The sequence below is a fragment of the Mobula birostris genome, chromosome 4, assembly GCF_030028105.1.
Source record: "Mobula birostris isolate sMobBir1 chromosome 4, sMobBir1.hap1, whole genome shotgun sequence".
Classification (NCBI taxonomy): Eukaryota; Metazoa; Chordata; class Chondrichthyes; order Myliobatiformes; family Myliobatidae; genus Mobula; species Mobula birostris.
The window spans coordinates 55,100,863-55,127,001 of NC_092373.1; the positions used below are offsets into that span (position 1 = coordinate 55,100,863).

The following is a 26,139-nucleotide window of genomic DNA, read 5'->3' on the forward strand; positions in this document are numbered from 1 at the left end:
GGGAACAGAAGAAGAGAGAAGGGGAGGGGAAAAAATTACTGGAATGAGAAATCGATGTTCATGCCATTAGGTGGGAGGCTACCAGGACAGAATATGAGGTGTTGCTCCTCCACCCTGAGAGTAACCTCATCATGGCAAAAGAGGAGGCCATGGACTGACATGTTGGAATGGGAATGGGGATAGGAATTAAAATGGTCTGCCAGCAGGAAATTCCACTTTTAGCGAACGGAGCAAAGCAATCCCATAATTTCCATTGAATCTCTCCAATGTAGAGGAGACTGCATCATGAGCATTGGATACAATACATGACCCCAACCGATTTGCATGTCTGGCCTCATCTGGATGATCGAGGTGAAAAACTGGAAATTAAGAAAAACATTGAAGGTCCAGGTATTTTAAAATCTGAAGTTCATAATGCAATAAATAAGATGAAGAAAGGAAAGGCAGCAGGTCCTGATGAACTAGTAATAGAACAAATTATTGCCCTTGAAGATTATGGAATTGAAAAACTTACTGATTTAATCAATGGACATTTATGAGACTGGAATAATACCAGACGAAATGAAAAAATCAGTATTTATCACTCTTCTGAAGAAACCCAGAGCAATAGAATGTGAATTTCATAGGACCATAAGTTTAATGAGTCATATCACCAAGATACTTCTAAGAATTTTGATGACAAGAGCTGAAAGTAAGATACAAGCTGAAATAGGTAAAGAACAATGTGGTTTTGTGAAAGACAAAGGTACAAGAAACACAATATTGATGTTAAGGATACTGTCAGAACGAGCTATTCAACTGCAAAAAGATTTGTTTGTTTTATCGACTACACAAAAGCACCTGATGAAGTGAAACACAGTAAGTTATTTGAAATATTACAGGAAACTCTAGATCTAGATTCCAAAGGCCTCCGCCTAATCAGAAATCTGTACTGGGAACAAACTGCCGCTGTAAGACTAGATGGAGAAGTGAGTCAATTTACAAAAATCAAGAGAGGCATTAGACAAGGCTGAATTTTCTCCACTGATTTGTTTAATGTGTACAGTGAAACAATACTGGATTACAAAAGATAAGAGACATCTTGGGAATCAAAGTTGGCGGTGAAAACATCAATAATTTCAGATATGCGGATGACACTGTGTTAATTGCAAGTATGGAGGAAGAACAAAACTTAATCGATATAGTTGTTGAAGAAAGTGCAAAAATGGGTCTATCTATCAATTGCAAAAAGACAACGTGTGGTGATATCCAAAAAGGAGAATCCTATCTGCAGGCTGAGAATAAACGGGGAAGACATAGAACAAGTACAGAACTTTGGCTACTTAGGAAGCTGGGTGACATCAGATGGCGGGTGACATCAGATGGCAGGTGCGATATGGACATCAAAAGAAGAATAGGGATGGCAAAAGACACCTTTACGAGAATGAAGGGTATACTGACCAATACTAAACTAGGCATGACAACCCGCCTCAGAGTACTGAAATGTTACGTTTATCCAGCTATGTTATATGGCTCAGAATGTTGGACAATATCTACTTAACATGAGGAAACGAATTGAAGCAGCAGAGATATGGTTTTTGAGGAGGGTGCAAAGAATATCATGGACGAAACGAATATCTAACGAGGATGTCATGACCTGAACAAACACAAAAAGAGATTATGTATGAGATCATGAAAAGGCAACGTAACTTCATTGGATATGTGATTAGCAAAGAGGAGTTAGAATGCACGGTAATTATGGGAAAGATTGAAGGGAAGAAAGCAAGAGGAAGACAAAGACAAATGATGGAGACAGCAGCCAGAGAACTGGAAATGAATACCAATGAATTGATCCACTTGACCCGAAACAGGAGTGTGTGGGCCATGGCAGTCAAAGCTCAAACTGGGCACGGCACCTGGTGATGATGATGATGATGATGAACAGTTGACGTTTCAGGTTGAGATTCTTCCTCAGGACTGGAATGGAAGGGAGGAGATGGCTTTGAATAAAAAGGTGAGGGTTGGAGTAGGAGGAAAAGCTAGAAGGTGATGGGTGAAGCCAGGTGGGTGTGGGAGAGGAGATAGGTGGAAAAGGTAAAGGATTGGAAAAGAAATCTGATGAGAAAGGAGAGTGGACAATGGGAAAGAGTGAAGAAGGAAGAGCACAAGGTGGAGCTGATGATGGGCAGGTGAGGAGAAGAGGTAAGAGGCCAGAGTGGGGAATAGAAGAAGGGGGATAACATTATCAGAAGGAGAAATCAATGTTCATGCCACCAGGTTGGAAGTTACCGAGATGGAATTTGAAGTGCTGCTCTGGCACCTTGAGAGGGCCTTATTGTGGCAGAAGAGGCTCTGGACCAACATGCCAGAATTGGAATGGGAATAGATATTAAAATGGTTGCCACCAGGAAGTTCCATTTTTTGTCAAAGGAGCAAAGATGCTCGTCAAACCGGTCCCCCTGTTTACTTTGAGTCTCACCAATGGAGAGGAGGCCACGTTGCAAGCACCAGCCACAGTGCACAATCCCAACAGGTTCACAGGTGAAGTGTGCCTCACCTGGAAGGACTGTTTGGGAGCTTGAACAGAAGGGAAGGAGGAGGTGAATGGGCAGGCATAGGATTTCTGTCACTTGCAGGGATACATGTCAGGAGAGAGATAAGTGGGGAGGGATCAAAGGACAAGGGAATCATGGAGGGAGGGATTCATGTGGAAAGCAGGGAGTGGGGTAGAAGTAAAGATGTGTTTGATGGTAGATCCCAATAAGATGGCAGAAATTGCAGAGAATGGTATGTTGGATATGGAGGCTCGTGGAGTGGTAGCTGAGGACAAGAGGACCTCTATCCCTGTTAAGGAGGTGGGAAGATGGGGGTGAACATGGATGTAAAGGAAATGGAGGGGATACAGGTTGTAGAAAGGAAACCCCATTCTTTGATGAAAGAGGATATCTCTGATGTCCTGGCAAGGAAACTACACAATGTAATTGGCCGTTCTGATTCTGTTCCCTTGAAACCACATTGGGACCACCCCAAGCCTCCTGTAAATGGACTGAGAGACTCGTCAGATTATTATGACAATCTGTCATGGCATGAAATGTGAACTGTTAACTGTGAGCCTGAAACAGTTACCTTGTTGGTGGTCCTTGCCCACACAGTAGCTACAGTCAGCCATGTCTGATAGTTTCAGTTATCAGAGAGTGAAAGGGCAACGATCAGGAAAGAATACATACTGTCATGGGCCAGCAGAAAAGGAGATATCAAGCAAAGTGCTATGAATGAGAAAGCTGCATTCTAAATGTTGGTTAACATTGAGGACAAAAGTATCCACAGAGAGGTAATAAAATTCCCTGAAACATTTTATTGCTGTCCTTGCTAGAATAATAGATTGCCACTTTGGGTGATAGTTCAGATGCAGATCCAAATTGGGACATGGTAGTGCGTAACTGGAGAGGGGTTTTGGAGTGAAGGGCATCTTTGCTACTCTAATTAATTGGATCCTCCTTAATTTTGGCCTTCCAAGGACAGATTTCTGTTGAGGGGCCAAGAGGAAGAAGGTATGTTAGGGATCATCTGGATTTATAATACTATGGATAGTTTAATTTTGGATTCACTAAAATAAGAACTAGTCATCAAGAAATAAAACCTATACACAATTTAATGGGACATTCTTTCCTGTCCCACGGAAAACTACATAGGAGAAGGCAATACATAAATGTTCTTGCTATATGCACATTGTTAAAGACGTCTCCCTGCCACTTACTGCACAGTGCAAGGCAGACATAGGCTACGTCCACACTAGACTGGATAAATCCGTAACCGAAGTTTTTTCTCTTCGTTTTGACCCTCCGTCCACACTGAAACGGCACTTCCCTCCCCCAAAAATGGAGCTTTGCTAAAACGCTCTCCAGAGTGTGTAAATCTGAAAACGCTGGCTGGGCGGTGTAGTATGTATGGGGTAACCGGAGCTTTTTAAAAACGCTGTCATGAGGTGCTGGAAGAGATGGTTGCAGCAGTGCGGCATTTCATTGCTTTCGTGAATGCATATAGCGTTCTTTATAGCGGTCGAGGATGTCGTTGTATTTGGTTTGGCATGACTCCCAATCCCACGTTCTCCACTGCTTTGCTGACTTTGTAGTTGTTTGTAACTCGCTGAAGCAGCTCGACTTCATCGTCTGTCCAAATGAAGAATGCCGGTCTGCTTTTTCCAGCTGAGGTTTTCTTTGTATTCCTTGAAGACATTGTAGAAAACTTTCTTTCGCTGTTGTTGTAGGTACTCTAGTTTCTGACCAATGGAAATAGCACAATGCCGCCACGGAAACAGAAATAGTATACTGTTTCCTCTTGGCTTGTTTTCTGTAGATGTGTCCTGTGCATGCCCAGTAGGAGGAGATTCGCCCAAGTACCCATTTTAATCTGGATGGAGGTATTTTCAAAAACGCCTGGTGTGGATGCCTATCGTTTTTACGTGAAACCGGCGTTTTCAAAATTATCCAATCTAGTGTGGACGTAGCCATAGTTTGTCTCTTAACCTTCTGGTTTTTGTATATTCATGGAGTCATCCCTTAACACTGTAACAAAATGGTTATACTTTGGGTGTTTGGCTTTTGAAATAGACACCAGTATTGTTTATTCAAAGAGGTTCTGCTAGTTGGGTTGTGCTACCTTTGTAAAATATTAAAGTAGGTGATTATAGCAAATGAAACTGTAGTTAATTGTTTATCATTATCTTTGTGTTGAATAGATATAAAGCATTGCATCAGGGAAGTGAGATTCTCTTGGACTCTCCCCCGAAGGTTCACTGTGTGAATAAGGTCTTTTATATTTCCCATTGACAGCTGCTGTATGACTCAGTTTTAGTTAAACCACAAAAGACATCAAAAGATAACACTTAATATAGTGGTTTTTGTATGTGGAATGCTTTGCACAATACGTATTAAACACAAGTACACAATACATATTAAACAGAAGTGACTAAGGCTGTGTATGTACCCTTTGCTTACCCTAACAAATAGAACCATACCATAGAAACTACAGCACAGAAACAGGCCTTTTGGCCCTTCTTGGCTGTGCCGAACCATTTTCTGCCTAGTCCCACTGACCTGCACACGGACCATATCCCTCCATACACCTCCCATCCATGTATCTGTCCAATTTATTCTTAAATGTTAAAAAAGAACCCGCATTTACCACCTCGTCTGGCAGCTCATTCCATACTCCCATCACTCTTTATTGTTTAAAATAGATTATTTCAAAGAATTGGATAAAATCATCCTTCAAACTTAAGATCTCAAGGGAATGTAAACTAAGTTGTTGTAATTTATCTCATTATTCACCTGTAAATTGGTGAGTTGGTACAATATCTTCCTGACTTTTCAGTACTAAACTGGATCTAATAAATGTTCTGTTTAACTGAAATGACATTTTATCATTACGCTCTCCTTGAGATAAAGCCAATATTTTATTAGCCCATCAACACATTTGAGTTATTTGTGCCTTTATGCACATAAAAAATGTGACTCCCACCATCAAGAAATATTCAGTTTGCCTTCCCATATCTAATGTGCACATTTTTTCACATTATGTGCCATCCATTATGGTTTAGCCTATTTGTATATCAGTCAACTTCATAATGTGTGGTCCTTTCTGATAATTTATTGTTTCACTTAACAAATTTATCTATGCTGCATAACAGCATGTCCTAATCCTAGGCCAGGCTATTGACAATCAAAAAATGAGATATCAACATAACTGTGGATTTGTACTTGTCAATTTCTAGCCAGGGGATAAATCTATAGTAGTCGTCTTCTATCTGCAGCATGAGATAAAATTGTTTGTAATTTTCTCAGCATTCTTATGTAGAACATTTCAATTGCTTCTTGGAATTCCATCTAGACAATGGCCATTGAAACTCCTTTATCATTATGTTTGTATCTCCCTCAGAATGTTCAACTACATTCCAAAGTTCCATAATATTGAAAATTTTTCAAATATAGAAGGTGTGTGGAACTTGAAAATTATGGGCATTGCAAAACTAGATTTACTTCACTGAGCTTGAGATAAAATGTTAATTCTTCTGGTCAGTGTTGTCAACATAAGCTTGGAAAATCTTTCTTATCTGCTATGTGGAATATGAAGGCATCCCTCTTAGCATCGTCTACAACATTTCAGTAATGCGATCTGAAATAGTTAGAGGTGGCTTTACATTGGGATGGTCAATCCTAAAGATATTTATTAATGCTTGACGATGAATCTGGAGCCCAGGAATTCCCTTCAACACATACAAAGTGCTGGAGGAACTCAGCAGGCCAGGCAGCATCTATGGGAAAATGTCCTGATGAAGGGTCTTAGCCCCAAACATCAACTGTTTACTCTTTTCTAAGTTCCTTCTGCATGTTGTGTGTGTGTTGCTTGGATTTCCAGCATTTGCAGATTTTAAGACCATAAGACCATAAGATATAGGAGCAGAAGTAGGCCATTCAGCCCATCAAGTCTGCTCCACATTTAATCATTGTCTGATCCAATTCTTCCAGTCATCCCCACTTCCCTGCCTTCTCCCCATACCCTTTGATGTACTGGCTAATCAAGAACCTGTCTGTCTCTGCCTTAAATACACCCAACGACCTGGCCTCCACAGCCGCTCATTGCAACAAATTCCACAGATTTACCACCCTCTGACTAAAGTAATTTCTCCGCATCTCTGTTCTAAATGGATGTACTTCAATCCTGAAGTTGTGCCCTCTTGTCCTAGACTCCCTTACCATGGGAAATAACTTCGCCATATCTAATCTGTTCAGGCCTTTTAACATTTGGAATGTTTCTATGAGAAACCCCCTCATTTTCATGAACTCCAGGGAATACAGCCCAAGAGCTGTCAGACGTTCCTCATATGGCAACCCTTTCATTCCTGAAATCATTCTCGTGAATCTTCTCTGAACCCGCTCCAATGTCAGTATATCCTTCCTAAAATAAGGAGCCCAAAACTGCACACAATACTGCAAGTGTGGTTTCACGAGTGCCTTATACAGCCTCAACATCACATCCCTGCTCTGATATTCTGTAACTTGAGAAATGAATGCCAACATTGCTTTCACTTTCTGCACCACTGACTCAACCTGGAGTGTAACCTTTAGAGCATCCTGCACAAGGGCTCCCAAGTCCTTTTACATCTCTGCATTTTGAATTCTCTCCCCATCTAAATAACAGTCTGCCCATTTATTTCTCCCACCAAAGAACATGACCATACACTTTCCAACATTGTATTTCATTTGCCACTTCTTCCCCTAAACTATCTAAGTTTCTTTGCAGGCTCTCTGTTTCCTCAACACTACCCGCTCCTTCACCTATCTTTGTATCATCGGCAAATTTAGCCACAAATCCATTAATCCCATAGTCCAAATCATTGACATACATCGTAAAAAGTAGTGATCCCAACACTGAACCATGTGGAACTCCACTGGTAACCGGCAGCTAGCCAAAATAGGATCCCTTTGTTCCTACTCTCTGTTTTCTGCCAATCAGCCAATGCTCCACCCTTGCTAGTAACTTCCGTGTAATTCCATGGGCTCTTATCTTGCTAAGCAGCCTCATGTGTGGCACCTTGTCAAAGGCCTGAAAACCCTAGTACACCACATCTACTGCATCTCCTTTGTCTACCCTGCTTGTAATTTCCTCAAAATTGAGTCAGTTAGTCAGGCAGGATTTTCCTTTCAGGAAATCATGCTGGCTTTGGCCTATCTTGTTATTTGCCTCCGGGTGCTCCGACACCCAAACTGAAGTTCCAAAAAACGTGCCTTTTTGAGTGCAAGATCCATCTTCACTGAGAAGTCAGAGCACATGAAAAGATGGCAAGAACACTTCCACGAGCTGCTGAACAGACCAGGAACCATCACCAATGAAGCACTGGGCAGAGTACACCCTCGACCCATACTGTTCGAGCTAGATGTTCCCCCTAGTCTTCACGAGGTCATCAAAGCCATCAAACAGCTAGAACCCAACAAAGCACCAGGGCCTGATGGTATCACAGCCAATATCTACCGGTATGGTGGTAACACACTGACATCATGCCTGCACCAGCTGTTCACAAAGTTGTGGGGAGCTGCAGAACTACCACAAGACTTCAAAGACGCATCACTCGTGACCATCTACAAGAACAAGGGAGACAAGAGAGACTACAACAATTACCATGGCGTATCTCTTCTGTCAGTTGTGGGAAAATGCCTCGCGAAGATAGTCCTTAGACGCTTGATGTCCAACATCAGTGACAACATTCTTCCAGAAAGCCAGTGTGGTTTTCGAACAGGCCGTAGTACATTGGACATGATCTTTTCACTGAGACAGCTCCAAGAGAAATGTGTTGAGCAGCAGAGAAGTCTCTATGTCACATTTGTTGATCTAACCAAAGCGTTTGACACTGTTGGTAGAGATGGCCTGTGGAAGCTCCTACCAAAATTTGGTTGCGCCCCACACCTAACCAACATCATCCGTCAGTTCCACGAAGGCATGGAAGGCCGCATCAACATGTGTGGTGCGTTGTCAGACCCATTTTCCATCAGCAACGGCGTAAAACAGGGTTATGTTCTGGCTCCTACTCTGTTTGGACTATTCTTCACTGCTGTTCTTCAGGATGCCACATCAGACCTGAAGTCAGGGGTCTCCCTACAAACGAGGGCTGACGGCGGGCTCCTCAACCTCGCAAGATTGAGAGAAAAAACAAAAGTCAGGGAGATTGTGGCTCATGAGCTACAGTTTGCTGATGACTGTGCACTGGTTGCCCACTCTCTCTCGAAGACTTACAGGAGATCACCAATCACTTTGCCAGTGCAGCCAAGAGCTTCGGATTGACAATCAGCCTGAAAAAGACGGAAGTTTTGTACCAACTGGCTCCTGGTTCAAGCTACGAAGAACCAAATGTCCTCAGCATGTCAACAGGTTTTGCTACCTGGGTAGCATAATAACATCCTCAGCTTCTCTGGATGTAGAGATTGAGTCAAGAACCAGAAAAGCCTGCTTTGCCTTTGGTCAGCTGAAAGATCGAGTTTGGTCACAGAACATCAGGCTGGCAAGGTATACAGGGCCGTTATATGGATGTGAGACATGGTGCCCATATCAGAGACACTTATGCCAGCTTGACCAACTGCAGCAGTGTCACCTATGTTCTCTGATGAAGATCACCTGGCGAGACAAGGTCTCCAATACTGAGGTCCTCTCTCGAGCCGGAATGCCAGCAGTTTCAACCTTGGTGATGTCAGCCCAACTGTGCTGGGCAGGACATGTTGTCAGAATGCCTGATGGAAGACTGCCCAAGGACATCTTGTACGGCCAACTGTCCAGTGGTACCTGAAAACGAGGAGGCCAATGACTACGGTACAAGGATGTTCTGCACAGGAGCCTCAAGAAAGCTGACATTGTCCCATCAACATGGGAGGATCTGGCTCAAGATCGTTCACAGTGGAGGGACGACATTAGAAAAGGTGTGGATGCTGCTGAGAACAAGCTCAACGAGGCAACAGAGGAAAGGCACAGGAAGCACCACAATAGAGCTTCTGCCCCTGTTGCCCCTCCAGGCCTCACCTGCCAAGTATGTGGCAAGCAGTGCCTGTCAAGGATTGGCCTGTACAGCCACTCCAGGACGCACATATCAAACCACACTAACTAACTGAAAGGAACCATCATCATCCTATGGGATGGATAGACAGAGAGAGGATCTTATCCCTAACAATCGATTCCAACAACTTCCCAACCACTGATGTCAGGCTAACAGGTCTATAGTTTACTTTCTGCTGCCTCCCACCTTTCTTAAATAGCGGAGTAACATTTGCAATTTTCCAGTCATCCGATGCAATACCAGAATCTATCTTCATAAATTTCCTCTGCAAACTCTCCAGCTACTTCCTTCAGAACCTGAGAATGCATTCCATCAGGTCCAGGAGATTTATCCATTAAACTTCCTGAGCACCTTCTCAGTCCTAATTTTCACTGCACAAACTTCACTTCCCTGACACTCTTGAATGTTTGGTATACTATAGAGGTCTTCCACTGTGAAGACTGATGCAAAATGCGCATTTTCACATGCTTGTCCCAGGAATTCTCTTCTTGGCTATCAAACAGCATTTAGACATTTCAGTTACCTGAACCCTTACCTCTATTTTTCCATTTGCAGCAGCTTTGTGTAGAGCAGTTTCATCATTTTCATCCTTGGCATCTATGTCTGCACCTTCCTTCAGTAAATAGTCAGTAGTTCTGAAATTCCCAGCCTCCACTGCTAATTGCAATGCTGTAGTGCCATAGTCAGTCCTTTCATTCAGGTTTATTCCCTCCATTAGCAGCAATTCAACTATTTCAATGTGTCCGTTCACACAGGCCCAGTGTAATGGTGTCCACCTCCTGTTATCTTTAATATCTGTGGATGCCCCATATTTCAGAAGCAGCTTGGAAGTAGTAGCAAAACCATTAGCTGCAGCACAATGGAGTGGACTGGCTCCGCAACGAGTTTTGGGCTCCAGAAGGGCTCCTCGATGTAAAAGGTAGTCCACTGCATCAGTGTGACCATTCCAAGCCGCCCTGTGTATTGCAGTGTAATGGTACTCACTCCTGTGGTTGATGGCTGCTCGCCTGTGCAGGAGATACTTGATCAAAGGAATATGTCCAGAGAACGCTGCATGCTGTAGTGGAGTCCAGCCCAAATTATTCTTGTAATTTTCGTTCAAAACTGGGGTCCTGTGGCAATTAGAGGAATGGCAATGTTTAAAGTGATAGCCTTGTATGTAAATATGGACAAGTAAATAAATATTAACGCATGTATAAAGTAAGTTACAAAATAACGTAAGTCATAAGATCTACCCTGTGAAAAATAAGCCCCCTAGAGAAATGCACACAGATTATTGGAGGAACTCAAGGGGTCAGGCAGCATCTATGGAAAAGAGTAAACAGTCGACGTTTTGGACCCAGACCTTTCATCAGGACTCAGTGCCAATCTGCAATTGATATTTCCCAACACTGTAAAGGTAAGCCCATACCTTGGCTATTTGCTGAACTGAATGAAATAAGGAGGAAAGTCCAAGGACAATGTATCTTACTTTAGAATTAGCTGAGAAGGATGTTTAGGAATCAATCTCAGTTATTCTATTTTTGGATTAATAACCATATAACGTATAACCATATAACAATTACAGCACGGAAACAGGCCATCTCGGCCCTTCTAGTCCATGCTGAACTCTTACTCTCACCTAGTCCCCCCGACCTGCACTCAGCCCATAACCCTCCATTCCTTTCCTGTCCATATATCTATCCAATTTAACCTAAAATGAAAACATCAAACCTCAACCTCTTCTGCTGGAAGCTCATTTCACGCAGCTACCACTCTCTGAGTAAAGAAGTTTCCCCTTATGTTACCCCTAAACTTTTGCCCTTTAATTCTCAACTCATGTCCTCTTGTTTGAATCTCCCCCATTCTCAATGGAAAAAGCCTATCCACGTCAACTCTATCAATCCCCCTCAATTTTAAACACCTCTATCAAGTCCCCCCTTAACCTTCTATGCTCCAAAGAATAAAGACCTAACTTGTTCAACCTTTCTCTATAAACTTAGGAGATGAAACCCAGGCAATATTTTAGTAAATTTCCTCTGTACTCCCTCAATTTTATTGACATCAAGTAGCTTTTTTTTTTGGAATATGGGGTGCCACCAGTAAGACCAGAGTTTATTATCCATCATTAATCACCTTTGAGAAGGTTAAACTGCTGTCAGCCTTCAGTTTTTGTGTTTGAGCATGGTGGTAATGATACAGATGAGGGGCTTTCTAGACCAGTTCAGAAGAGTCAATTGGGTGACATGGCCTGGCATCAGGCAAGATTGGATATAATGGCTTTAGTACATCTCTAGGATATTGTCAACCAGGTGTTTTGTTAATGATCTTTAGCTATTTTTAACCAGCTATAACTATATTAATTATAATAATTATAGTTCTGCATCATCATTACTAAGACTATAATAAACTATCAACCAAATTTAATTTGGGATTTGAACACAGGTCTCTGAGTTGTTAGTCCAAACTTCTGCACCACCATGGGTATTGTTTTCATTTAATATTTTCTTTTAAACTGTGACAAATAATTTAATAAAATATTGCAACACACACAAAGTGCTGGAGGAACTAAAATATTGCTTGCTTGTAAAAAGAAAGCAACACACTTTGATGTTTTCGCAGGCGATTGGCTTTGAACTGCTTTCGACATTACTTCCTGGCTTGTCTCTATTCTGTTTTCAGGGATGGGTCCCGTGGAATGACTTAGAGGGCCACATTTCCCTTGTTGAAGTGAATTCATGTCCACAGTCTTGCTGCTCTTGTTTGTTCTCGCAGCACTGGGAGAGGATATTGAATCATGTAACTCCATCCACTTCCACATCACCTCCGATAGTTCAGACATGGCAGATTCTGCAAAAGAAATACCTGTCAAATGTTACCACTAATTATAATTAACAATAGGGAAGAAAGCCAGAGAAATTCAAGTTCAAAAATTCAAAGTTCGAAGTAAAGTTATTATCAAACTACACATATGTTACCATACATGTATGTATTTTCCTGCAGTCATTCACAGTAGATTCAAAGAAACACAATAAACTCTATGAAAAACTACACATAAAGGCAAAAAAAACAATGTGCATAAGATGACAAAATGTGCAATTACAAAAAGAAATTAATAAATAAGTAATAAGTAATACTGAGAACATGAGCTGTAGAGTCCTTGAAAGTGGGTTCATAGGTTGTGAAATAGTTCAGTGTTGAGGTCAGTGAAGTTATCCATGCTAGTTCAGGAGCCTGATGGCTGAAGGATAGTAGCTGTTCCTGGACCTGGTCATGTGGGACTTAAAGCTCCTGCACCACCTCCCGGATGGCAGCCGTCCTTGATAGTGGATGCTGCTGTCTTGTCGCAGCACTCCTTGTAGATGTGCTCAGTGGTGGGGAGAGCTTTGTCTGTGTGTGTCCACTACTTCTTGTAGGCTTTTCTGTTCGTGGGCATTGCTGTTTCCAATGAGAAGGGAAGAGTAAAATGGTGAAGAAATGGATTTTTCTGTATTTCCTTTTGAAACAGAAGATCCGTCACGACTACGGCTGACACAGCAATCTATTTCCCTACAGATTTTTACTGTAACTTATTCTGACCATGTTCCCCCTTGATCCTACAACTAACCTACACACCAGGGGCAATTTACAGTGGCCTATTAACCTATTAAGCTGCATGTCTTTGCGATGTGAGAAGAAACCGGAGCGCCGGGGGAAACACAAAGAGAAGGTGCAAACATCGCTGTGGTAGTATCAGGGGTTAGGATTGTATCCAGGTCACTGAAACTGAGGGGCAGCAGATCTAGTAGCTGTACAACTGTACCACAAATCTGGGGCTTAGATTTCAGCTGAGTGAATAATAGAAAGTGTGTTGAAATAGGTCATGTGAAATGTTAAAGGTGATTAACTGCTTTATATGGAAGAGTTCTCTGGTATATAATACGTAGATTTCATAACTACTGTAGCTATACACAAAATCATTTTTGACTGGGAAAACCATGTGGGATCTCAGTACGTGTTCTTGTTTTCAAGTGAACACAAAAGGTATGTTTGTGAAAATCTGACTTAAGTAAGGTGTTTGATAAATTAGAAAGCATTGGAGAGGAAAGCAGCTTTTGACATGGGTTATTCAACAGTCGAGCCATAGGATGCAAAGGATAATTTTCAAGGAAACAGCATCAAGGGGATAATTAGGAGACTGCCAGTTGTTTCTGTCACTGGAAACTAGTGATTTTAAGAAAGAGATGCTAACACATTTGATACTACATTATGACAACTTTGGCATCAGTGAGAACAGGGTAAGGCAGTGGATAAGAAGTGACAAATCATGGATACGCAGTGCGCATCTCTTGACAATGTTCAGTGTGTATCTCTTGCTACGCAGGAGACCTGGGTTCAATTCCCTGCCAATGGAGTTAAATGCTTAGGGTATGGTAGTGTAGCGTGCATCTCCTTACAGTGTTCAGTGTGCATCTCTTCCCAAAAATCCACAAAAAAAGGCCATTGTCTCCCACACCATCACCAATGTTATTGACTCTGGGGATCTCCCATCCTCTGCCACCAAGCTCATAATTCCTGCACCCCACACTTCCTGTTTCTACCTCCTAATCGAAAACCACAAAAAATAACCTGCTTGTCCAGCTAGACCCATTGTTTCAGCTTGTTCCTGCCTCACAGAGCTCATATCTGCATACCTCGACTGTGTTTTATCCCCCTGGTTAAACATAGAAAAATAGAATACCTACAGCACAATACAGGCTCATCAGCCTTCAGGGTTGTGCCGAACATGTCCCTACCTTAGAAATTACTAGGCTTACCCATAGCCCTCTATTTTTCTAAGCTCCATGTACCTCTCCAAAAGTTTATTAGAAGACCCTGTTGTATCCACCTCCACCTTCCCACCTGCATCCGTGACACTTCACACGCTCTTGATCTTTTCAAGGATTTCAGGTTCCATGGCCCCCATCATCTTATTTTTACTATGGATGTCAAGTCCCTATACGCCTCCATCCCCCAGCAGGAAGGCCTGAAATCTCTCTTTCTTTCTGGACACCAGACCCATCCAGTTCCCCTCCAACACCACTCTCCTCTGCCTAGTGGAACTTGTCCTCCCTCTAAATCATTTCTTCTTTGGGACCTCCCACTTCCTTCAAACAAAAGTGGTAGCAATGGGCACTCACATGGGTCCCAGCCATGTCTGCCTGTTTGTTGGCTACATGGAACAGTCTATGTTGCAAGCCTACACTGGTGACCACCTAGCACTTTTCCTACACTACATCGACTGCATTGGTGCTGCTTCCTGCACCCATGCTGAAATTGCCGACTTCATCCACTTTGCCTCCAACTTCCACCCTGCCCTCAAATTTACTTGGTCCATTTCTGACACTTCCCTTCCCTTTCTCGATCTCACTGTCTCTATCTCCAGAGACAGTTTATTATGAACCAATAGACTCTCACAGCTACCTGGACTATACCTCGACCCACCCTGTTACTTGTAAAGACACCATTCCCTTCTCTCAATTCCTCCGTCTCTGCTGCATCTAATCTCAGGATGAGGCATTTCATTCTAGAACAAAGGAGAAGTCCTCCTATTTCAAAGAAAAAGAATTCCCTTCCTCCACCATCAGTGCTGCCCTCAACTGCATCTCTTCCATTTCATGCAAGTCTGCTGTTACCCCATCCGCCCGCCACAGTACTAGGGATAGGGTTCCTCTTGTCCTCACCTACCACCCCACCAGCCTCTATGTCCAGCACATAATTCTCCGTAACTTCTGCCATCTCCAACAGGATCCCACCACCAAGCACATCTTTCCCTATCTCCCACTTTCTGCTTTCCACAGGGATCACTCTCTACGTGACTCCCTTGTCCATTTGTCCCTCCCCACTGATCTCCCTCCTCGCGTTTATCCTTGCAAGCCGAACAAGTGATTCACCTGCCCCTATACCTCCTCCCACACTACCATTCAGGTCCCCAAACAGTCCTTCCAGGTGAGGCGACACTTCACCTGTGACTTAGTTGTAGTCATATACAGTATTCAGTGCTCGTGGTGTGGCCTCTTGTATTTCAGAGAGACCAGATGTAGATTGGGAGACCGCTTCGCCAACCATCTACGCTCCGTTCACCAGAACAAGTGGGATCTCCCAGGGGCTATGCATTTTAATTCCACTTCCCATTCCCGTTCCGATATGTCCATCCGTGGCCTCCTCCACTGACGGGATAAGGCCACACTTGGGTTGGAGAAACAACACCTTACATTCCGTTTGGATAGCCTCCAACCTGATGGCATGAAAATCGATTTCTCAAACCTCCAGTAATGCCTCCACCCTCACCCCCTTCACCATTTCCCATCGCCTTGTCCCTCTCTCATGTTATCACTTCGCCCGCCCATCGCCTCCCTCTGGTGCTCCTCCCTCTGCCGCCTTTCTTCTTTCTTCCATGATCTTCTGTATCTTTCACCAATCAACTTCCTAGCACTTTGCTCCATCCCTCCCCTCCAAGTTGTACCTCTCACCTGATGCTTCTCTCTCCCCTCCCACCCCCACCTTTCAAATCTGCTCCTCGGCTTTTTTTCTCCAGTCCTGCGGAAGGGTTTTGACCCGAAATGTCAACAATACTTTTTTCCATAGATGCTGCCTGGCCTGCTGAGTTCCTCCAGCATTTTGTGTGTGTTGCTCCTGTTTGTGACAAATTAGATCTGGTTTTTAATCCAGCAGCGTGCAAACTTGTGAAGCTGAGAAACGAAAGCAACGAGCAAGCGTAAAAATAAAGAACTGAAGAAAGTAACAAAATAAATACTAGTCTGTTATTGTGGAAATACACCCATCAACTAAAGTCATAATTTTCAACATTAAAGGTAAAGAAAACATTGGGCCTTTAGCATATGTAGTTGAAGGAAAAAGCACAAGTTCCAGGAAAATCTGGTTCAAAAGCTCCAGCTCTTCTACATTGACTGTTGTATACATTTTTGATTGAAATTGCTTAGGCTGGGATTTACACTAAGTACTTTCTGAAGGGATTTTTAAAAGGAATATGTCGAAGTAATGCTTCTTCCTTTTATAGGCTACCTAGCACCAACTCACAATGCCCAGAGGACACACTCTATTTGATAGCTTTTCATTTTACCTTAAGTCTACCTCTGAGTATGATCCTGAATCTGTTACATGGCCCTGGAAGAATTTTCTTCTCTCCCATTGTAGGGCTTAGAACAATGAGACAAACTGTTCAAAGCATTCAAACCGTTCATCATTCTCAATACAAAGTTTTCGGAACAGTTGAGAATTGAGAGCATGGGACTTGATTTTATTATCGCTGTGGTAACTGTATTTAATGATTTTCCAGCTGATTACTTAGGTTATTTTGTGACAAGATGTTATCTGTGAATTACACAGTGAATGGTAAATACATAAGGTACAGTGTTTTTCAAGGAAGTATTAACTCCACAGTGGTGTCCTGTCTTTGATGGTGGCCCATTTGTTGCACAAGCAAGAATGTTGGTGAGTGGATTTTTTTCTTTGAAAAATTGCTCAACAACCCAATTGTTAACTTCCCCTTCACATCTCTTGCAAATACCATCTTTTGAACCATACTTTCATCTTTTGTGAAGGGAACATAACCAAGAAGCAAAGATTTGTTGGCTGGCAAAGTTCATTTATCAACTGCAGAATAAAATCTGTTATCCTAAGTATGTTACACTATGTGTCTTCCACATTCTCAGACATTTCATCTATTCATCTTTGATCAGAGTAGTTGGTGAATAGAAACACTTTGGTCTGGTGCCTTATTCAAGGCTGTACTCAGAACCTCAGAACCTTACTACTGGCAGAATCAGTTCTTCTCCAATTACAAAGGGCCTACCAGATCTGGCTATGAGCGATGAAATGTGTCATGCTTTGTCGTGAAGAGCTAGCAAACATGTTTTTAAGTATTTTCTGTTTCTGGAAGTTTTTACGTAGTGACTGAAATTCTTGTTTGCTATAGCAAAGTGTATTCTCTTCAAATGTTCTAGGAGCTTGCATGGTTTCATAGCCTCATTTGGGGGAAAAAATTCACACAACAGACACATTGGTTTCTGCTGGTTGCTTGGTGCTGGTATAAATCCATATTTCAGATACTCCGCACTATCCTGTCTAAACTTCCTTTTGGTTTCGTCTACTTCTGCCATTTTTGTTATGGGTTAATGGCCACAGTCAACCGCCTATTTAAGTCCAACCTCAAGCGCTGCAGTCTATAATGGGGAAAATTTTGACATCATCTTAGCTCAGGCAAAACCTGACTCTCTGCCTGAAGGTACACAAAGTGGGGCAGCGATATCTCGGTTGGGCTATAGGCTAGAGAATTGCGGTCAAGACCACTTGAACGGGCAGATTCTGACCTTTACCCTATTGAGTACAGGAACTGCGTCACTGTGTGATCAGAGTATGGGAATCAAACTAGCTGACACTGTACTACAGTAGTGAACAACTATAATGTACGGGCTAGGCCCTGAAATAACACAATTTCTTCAAACCAGATTTCTCATGATATGCCAGATACAGAAGTGTCACATTGCTTTTCAGCAACTAAGACATGCTTCGAGCAAAGTCCAAGAGAACAGTGGGTTAGTAAGTGATGAGGTGATTACGTGATCATTGTAATCAATTATGAGCCACTGAGGATCAAATGCTTGTAGTCAGTAATTCATTTCATTTCTTAAATTAAGTCTTGCTACCGAGTGCCCCCACCACTCACTTTATCTCCATCATACCTTTGAAACTCCCACTGCCCCCAAGAGGGGGCAATATCAGTCACTATGGGAACCAGCAGCCAAAATGGTGTGTAATTTCCATATTACAGCTACCAAGAGTGTAATAAAAGTGTTAGATCAGTAAGTTTGACTTCGAGCTTGTCTTGTTCACCACTGATGGATTCCTGTTTCAGGCCTTCAATTTTCTCAAAATCTTTGTAAGATGCTTTACCCAATTAAAGGTCAGTGATGGAGTTGATTCACTAGCTCTAGATCCAAACTGGTGAACAGAATGACTGTTTCTGCCATTGTCATTTGTGTTTTAAATAATGTCATGATCAATATGTTGGGAGAACTGCAGCCAGCTAACCATTCACTGTATGGATTGATAGATTTCTGTTAAAGGTATAGGTTGCATTGTTCTTTAAGCACAATTTTATCAATGTAAAAAATTACAGTATTTAAAGTATTTATTATCCCCAGGGCTCATAAGGCCTATCAGTCACTTGGAATTTTAGAGAAATCTCCAGGAAGTAAGCAAACTGGAGGAAGCATTTCCTGAAATTAGTGCAGCAGCATGCCCCCAGATCATCCATCATGCCCAAGCAGAGACCCTACGACAGGCAGTCCCCCCGTTACGAACGTCCGACTTACGAGCAACTCGTACTTACAAACGGAGGAAGGAGAACACCGTCTGCAATTTTAAGTTGTTGCCGTTAACACTGTGTTGAGTGTGTAACTTTGTATTTGGCTTAAATTTTTCTTAGCAAGATTCACCCTGACCCCCGCACCCCCACCTTTTCCAGTCAGCACCGCCCCCACTTGTCCCATTTAACCTGTCTCAGTGCAGGTGGACTTTAGGACCCGAGGCAGCACAGTACCCACCGCCCGCGGCTGCTGCTGAATCCGCAGTGTTTCTGTTCCGTTGATGGAAAACAATCACGATTGAAAATAAAATGGAAATAATAAAACGATCGGAAAGAGGTGAAACACCATCGGTCACTGGAAGAGCGTTAAGCCACAGTCGGTCAACAATTGGAACAATTTTAAAGGATAAAGGATAAAGTGAGAATAATTGAGCATGTGAAAGGCCCTGCCCTGATGAAAGCTACAATTATTACTAAGCAGCACAGCGGTTTAATTATTGAAATACAGTACATACGTTTCTTAAGTGTTTTATATGCATAGAAAGGTAAAATAACTACTATATACTAAGACAAACGTTTGACTAACTGGCGCTAAATAATATGGGATGTACCTGTTACAAATCCAACTTAAAGATGGACTCAGGAACGGAACTCGTTCATAACCCGGGGACTGCCTGTACATGGTATTGCACTGATATTTATTAATAATTAATACACAGATCTCTATTTTGATTATGCATCTGAAGAAATGATTTTATTTAACAAAATTGTTTTTGCTACAGCGAGGAAAAAAATATTGAAAAAGTTAACACAACAAGCACATTAAAAATCCCTATGGATGCTGGTTCAGAATCCAAATAGGTTCAAATTATGTATAGACCCTTGACTCAAACTCCAGACTTTTTATATTGCTGTATATAAACAAATATTCATTCTAAGTAGTTTGTATATTTTGACTCTTGAACTACATATTCTAATTAATCAGAATGAAATTGAACTAAATTCATCTTTAATGGATTTTTTAAATTGTATTTTGATGTTTGTAGAAAAAACATCTTATTTTGTCACCTGTGTGGGTCATTTTGACTGTAAATGAGACAAAATGGGGTACAAAAGTTTATATTGGAAGCTTTAGGAAATATAGAAACATATTTCTGAGTAATTCCTGCAAATAACATCCTTCTCTTCACCCAACAGACAACTGTAAATTGCAGATTTTTACAGAAAATCACTTTTTTGCAAGGTTTTAAAATTCAATTAAAATGATCACCATAGCATATTCTTTACTTTAGTAGTTCAGATCCATGCTAGCAATGTTAATGATTGATTATCATTTTGCTTTCAACTTTCTCCAAGTTTTGTAAGAAATGAGAAGACAGAGTCCTTCTAGTGTACATATTAATCAAAATTTATCCTTGATGAAGTTGTCTGTTAACATTAGAAAAACTCTACATTTGTTTTGTTAAAAGACAGTTACTTACCAATTTGTTATACTTTCTGAAGGGTAAGTCTGCGCTGTACTACTTTGGCTTCCTGTTTCAACACTTCCTTATGAATGTTAGGGTGATAAAACCTCAAAGAAGTAATTGTAACAAGAAGTTCTGTTTAAGTTCTGTCCAGAGAGAGGCTGAAAAACTTGAAGCAGACATTCATCATCACTGAAATGAAAACAGAAATTTCTGGAAATGCTCAGTAGGTCAGGTGTCTTGGTCTAAACACTGTGATAGTGACTGCTAAATAGTTTTTAACAGAGCATGGCATTGAGGAATCCTGGTAAAACGGAGTCAATAGGAAATGAGAAAAAGATCTTTCCTCTAGTAGGAACCTTGCAGCATATGGAGCCTTTACTGTAATTGTAAATCAATCATCTGAGAATAGGACATCACTGCAGGAGTTCTTCAGAGCACTGCCTAGGCCCAACCATTCCCATTCAGAAATGAAGCAGTCCATACCTGCATACAGGAAGGCCAGGACAGCATTCAGACAGTATCCGTTTAGTGACAAGTAAAATTTACACTTTAGAAAAAATTTAGAGCATTTAAGCTCCTCTTCCAACATCTCGCACTTTGTGGATCGCAGTCGGCAAACCCCATTGTCCATAAGTGGAATGTTGTCTTGGTCAAAGCTCAGGCATACAGGAAGGTTGGATCTTGGGAATTCAGTCAGTTTGTGTCTTCTGATACTAGTACCTACGTCATGAACTCTTGGTCAGGATCCCAATAATAAAACCCATGGCTCCTCCAAGGGAGAATGTCATTGGCTTTCTGATGATGAGATCTCACAGGCTCTACCAGTCTGAGGCATACTACTGTACCATCTGGGCAGAACCTTACCTCCATCCTCCCAAACCATGTTGTGTATGCTGTACGTAACTCCTTCTCCATTCTAGCTGATACCTTTACTGCCTGCTGTGCAGGTAGCTCACTGGTTTGAGTTGAGCAATCTGTTTCTGTTGCAGATGGGTCTTGCCCTGGGGGGGGTTGTCTCTCTGTTCCAGTAGGATTTATATCAATTCCTAGATGACATTGAGCAGAACTCTAACTGGAGAGACAGAAACTGAATATGCCAAAAAGGAACAAACTGCTGAAGGAAACTCAGCAACTCAGGCAGCATCTATGGAGGGAGAGGAATGCATGTTGTGACCCTGGATCCTGTCGACCATCTCTTTGCCTTCATATATTATCACAAAGAATCTGCTTGTGTTTTTTTTTCTGAAGATTATTTTTATAGCTCAAGTTCAAGCTGTGAACTCTACTCAATTAAATATTCATTAATACTAGAAGTTTAAGAGGCTATGAATTTGTTTGTAATTGGATATGATTTTTTTTTGCAGATGGCTTTTGATCTCTTCACGTATGCAGGTCCCAAGGGAATCATCAAATATTCCCATTTACAATTACTGCAGCTGAAGCCTGCAGGCACACACACTGCAGTAAGCAACATTGTTTTAAGCCACTTAAAAGTCTGTACCTCCCTCTGACTTCCTCATTGGGTGACCACAGTCAGCTTGTCAGAACACTATTTCCAGCCTGCCTATCTCACTGCTCTGCTCTCTTGACATTCATCACCAGTTGTGGCCAGGTGCAGCTCAAATGCCAGAATAAATTCAATGATGACACCATCATTGCTGGCAGAATCTCAGGCTACGTCCACACTAGACCGGATAAATCTGTAACCGAAGCTTTTTCTCGTCGTTTTGACCCTCCGTCCACACGGAAATGGCGTTTTCCTCCCCCGAAACAGAGCTTTTCTAAAATGCTCCCCAGAGTGTTTAAATCTGAAAATGCTGGTTGGGCGTTGTAGTGTGTACGGGGTAACCGGAGGTTTTAAAAAAACCTGTCATCCCTTTCATTGATGAAGAGACTATGGCTGTAGGAAATGTTTCCAGGGTGACCCCTCTCTGGGAGTGGGGAAGATGTTGGTTGGGCCACCGGGGGGTCTGTGTGTCCATATGTGTAGCTATTGTAGTGGCTGTGAGGCTGGTATTGTGGCGGTGAAAAGTACTTGTGGGGGGGAGCCATCATATTCCTCATCATTGCAAATCCCTCTGCAACAGAGTTAGTCAGTTTTTCAATGTTCGTCATCAGCCAGGTCATACTGTCCATGAACTCCCTGTCTGTTGCCTCCATACACTCCAGTATTTGTTTTTTAAGTTTTCAGTCCTCCTGCGCGAGAGCCAACATCTGTCTGTCGTTTGGCAATTTCCTTTTAAGTTTTTCTAGTCTGTAACTGAACAAACACGCAGCAAGTATACTGTTTCCTCTTCCCTTGATTTCTGTAGATGTGTCCTGTGCATGCCCAGTAGGAGGAGATTCGCCAAATACCCATTTTAATGTGGACGGAGGTACTTTCAAAAACGCCTGGTGTGGATGCCTGTTGTTTTTACGCAAAACTGTCATTTTCAAAATTATCCGGTCTAGTGTGGATGTAGCCTCAGATGGCAATGAGGAGTCAGACAGGAGTGAGATAGATAGGTTGATTGGTATTGCAATAGCAACTCTACACTCAGTCAGCAAGACTAAGGAAATGATAGTGGACTTCAGGAAGGGGAAATCAGGAGAACACACATCTCTCCTCATTGAGGGTGTCAGTGGTCCTGGGCTTCAACGTTTCAGAGGATCTATCAAAGAAGACATGCCAGCAGCTCTACTTAACTAGGAGCTTGAGGAGATTTGGTATGTCACCAAAGACTTTAGCAGAGTTCTTAAGATGTTCGGTAGTAGGGTCTTCGCTGGGGAGCATTCTGACTGGTTGCATCATCACCTGGTATGAAGGCTCCAATGCACAGGATCATAAGAGGGTTGTAGTCTTGTCCAAAAATGGGCACAACCTTCCCCACAATGAGGATAAGAGAGATTCTGCTGATGCTGAAAAGTTTGAGCCACACACAAAATTCTGGAGAAACTCAGCAAGTCAGGCAGCATCTGTGGAGGGAAATAAACAGTCAACATGTTGCTCCAAGACTGTTTAGTACTGGATAGGAAAGGAAGCGGGGGGAGGGTGCATAAGCTGGCAGGTGTTAGTTGAAACCAGCTGAGGGGGAAAGTGGGTGGGGGGGTGGAATGGAGCATGAAGTAAGAAACTGGAAGGGGATTGGTCAGAAAAGTAAAGGACTAAAGAAGAAGGGATCTAATAAGAAATGAGAGTGGACCATGGAAGAAAGGGATGGAGGAGAGGAGCCAGACAGAGGTGATGCGCAGCTGAGGGGAAAAGCAGGGGTGAAGGGGTAACTGGAATAGGAAATGGAAAGGAAAGAGAAGGAGGGAGGGGGAGAAATTACCAAAAGTTTGAGAAATCGATATTCGTGCCGTCAGGTTGGAAGCTATTCAGACAGAATATGAGGTGTTGCTCCTCCAACCTGAGTTTGGCCTCATTACAGCAGCAGCGGAGGCCATAGACTGACATGTCAGAATGGGAAAGCGAAGTGGAATTGAAATTGTGGTGGACAGAGCGAAGGTAGTAGATGAAGCGGTCCCCCAATCTATTTTGGATCTCACTGAAGTAGAGGAGGCCACTCTGGATACAATGGATGATCCTGAAAGACTTGTAGGTGAAGTGCCACCTCAGTTGGAAGGACTGAATGGTGGTGAGAGTGGAGGTGTAGGGGCAGGTGTGGCACTTGTCCTGCTTTCAGGGGTAAGTGCTGGAAGGGAGATCAGTGCAGATTGACGAGGGGTCAAGGGAGTCGTATAGAAATCAATCCCTACAAAAAGTGATCCCTATGAAAATGTGAAGGCTTGTGGGTAGTGGGTAAAGACAAGGGCAACCCTGTCCCTGTTATGGTGTCAGGAGGATGGGGTGAGAGCAGATGTGTGGGAAATGGAGGGGATGCATGTGAGGGCAGCATCAATCAATCAGCAGAGACAGATGAAATGAATGAACTGAGAGAAAGGAATAGCTTTTTCACAAGTGACCTTAGGAGGAGGTATAGTTGAGATAACTGTGAGAGTCACTAGGTTTAGAAAGGATGTCAGTGGATAGTCTATCTCTGCAGATATGGAGACAGTGAACAAACAGCAGGAGAGACATGTCAGAGATGGACCAAGTAAATTTGAGGTCAGGGTGGAAGTTAGAAGCAAAGTTGATGAAATTGACAAAATTAGCATGGGTGCATGAAGCAGCACCTGTGCAGTCACCAATGTAGCAGAGAAAAAAATTGGCAAGTAAAGGCAGCATCCACGGAGGGGAAGAAACAGGCCGAAATCCTTCACCAGAACCTGTCCTGGCCTGGTGAAATGTCTATGGCTCAAAGCGTCGACTCTGTCCTCCGTTGATGCTGCCTGACTTGAGTTTCTCCAGTATTTTGTGTGTGTTGCTCAATATTTCCAGTATTTGCTGAATCTATTGAGTTTGAGAAAAAAATTGTGGAGCAATACCAGTGTAGGCCTGGAATATGGACTGTTCCACCTAGCTGACAAAAATGGTAGGCCTAACTGGGGCCTATGCAAGTGTTCATGTCTACACCTCTGGTTTGGAGAAAATGCGAGGAACCAAGATAGAAATTGTTGAGGGTGAGGACCAGTTCTCCCAGATGGAGGAAGGCGATGCTGGAGGGGAATTAGCTAGATCTTTTGTCCTGAAAAAAGTGAAGATCTTTAGGCCTTCCTGATGGGGGATGGATGTGTATAGGCACTGGACGTTCCAATTAAAATAAGGTAATCTAGACCAGGAAACTGGAAGTGATTGAAGCGATGGAGAGCACATGAAGTGTCATGGATATAGGAGGGAAGGATAGAACCAAGGGAGACAAAATGGTATGTGGACGTGGGGCAGGATCGGGTAAAAGTGATAGGCCTACAAGGGCAGTCAGGTTTTTGGAGCTTGGGTAGGAGGTGGAAATGAGACATGGGGAGTGGAGGGGAGCCGGAAAAACAATGAAGTTGGTGGCAGTGAATGGGAGATCTCCACAGTCGATGAGGTTAGTGATGGTGTGGGAGGCAATGGTCTGGTGCTCTTTAGTTGGGTCCTGTACATGGGCCATCAAGGAATTCCCTCTTCAAGAGGAGGTTCCTCAAGAAAATGGCATCCGTCATTACGGGCCCTCATCATCTCAGACACACCCATGCCTTCCTTCAGGAGGGAGGTACGGACCCTGCAGACCCACGCTCAATATTTTAGGAGCAGCTTCTTCCCCTCCACTACCAGCTTACTGAAAGATCCATAAACACTAACTTGCTATTCCTCTTTTATACTTCACTTTTTTTTTTGTAACTTAGGAGTATTTTTTATCTTGCACTATACTGCTGCTCCTGCAAAAAAAAAAATCGAATTTCATGACATATGTCACTGATAGTAAACCTGGTTCTGATTTTGAGCCCTGCCTACAATAATATTTTATAATTCAATACCTGGGAATAATTTCAGCTGGTGGGAGGTGGGTAACAGGCATGCCTGGCACTTGCACGGTTTTCTGTCGGGTGAGATACAAATAACCTCTGTTAAATTGAATTCTTTTATTCAGGTGATGTGTTGATATGGATTTTCATGTGCCTGGGAGATGATGCAATCTAGACAGCTGGCACCCCACATCTGACATATCACTTTGTAAAGAGAGCTCATTAGCAAAGACAAATGAAATTCTCTTTGAAGTACAGTGCAATTACTGCATGGAAAACCAAATGTGTGGTCCTTGGGGGGAAAGCTCAATGAATATTATATATTTTAAGCTAAATTAAAAAAAACACAAGATTGCTCAAGATTTCCAGCATCTGCAGTCTCTCTTGTGTCTAAG

General features: G+C 42.5%; 1 protein-coding gene and 1 long non-coding RNA gene across 2 annotated transcripts in view; one reads left to right on the forward strand and one right to left on the reverse strand.

Moving 5' to 3' along the window:
• ankrd67 (ankyrin repeat domain 67) overlaps positions 1–20,424 on the reverse strand; it is a 33,530-nt gene extending 13,106 nt beyond the window's left edge. The window contains exons 1-3 of the mRNA XM_072255387.1: positions 20,390–20,424; positions 12,166–12,409; positions 10,116–10,692 (exon numbers count right to left, since the gene is read on the reverse strand). Of these exons, the coding sequence (XP_072111488.1) occupies positions 10,116–10,692; positions 12,166–12,401 (813 nt within the window). The 5' untranslated portion in view covers positions 12,402–12,409; positions 20,390–20,424. The remainder of the gene's footprint in view (positions 1–10,115; positions 10,693–12,165; positions 12,410–20,389) is intronic.
• Positions 1–26,139, forward strand: part of LOC140196347 (uncharacterized) — a 94,273-nt gene that overhangs the window by 50,782 nt on the left and 17,352 nt on the right. The window lies entirely within an intron of this gene.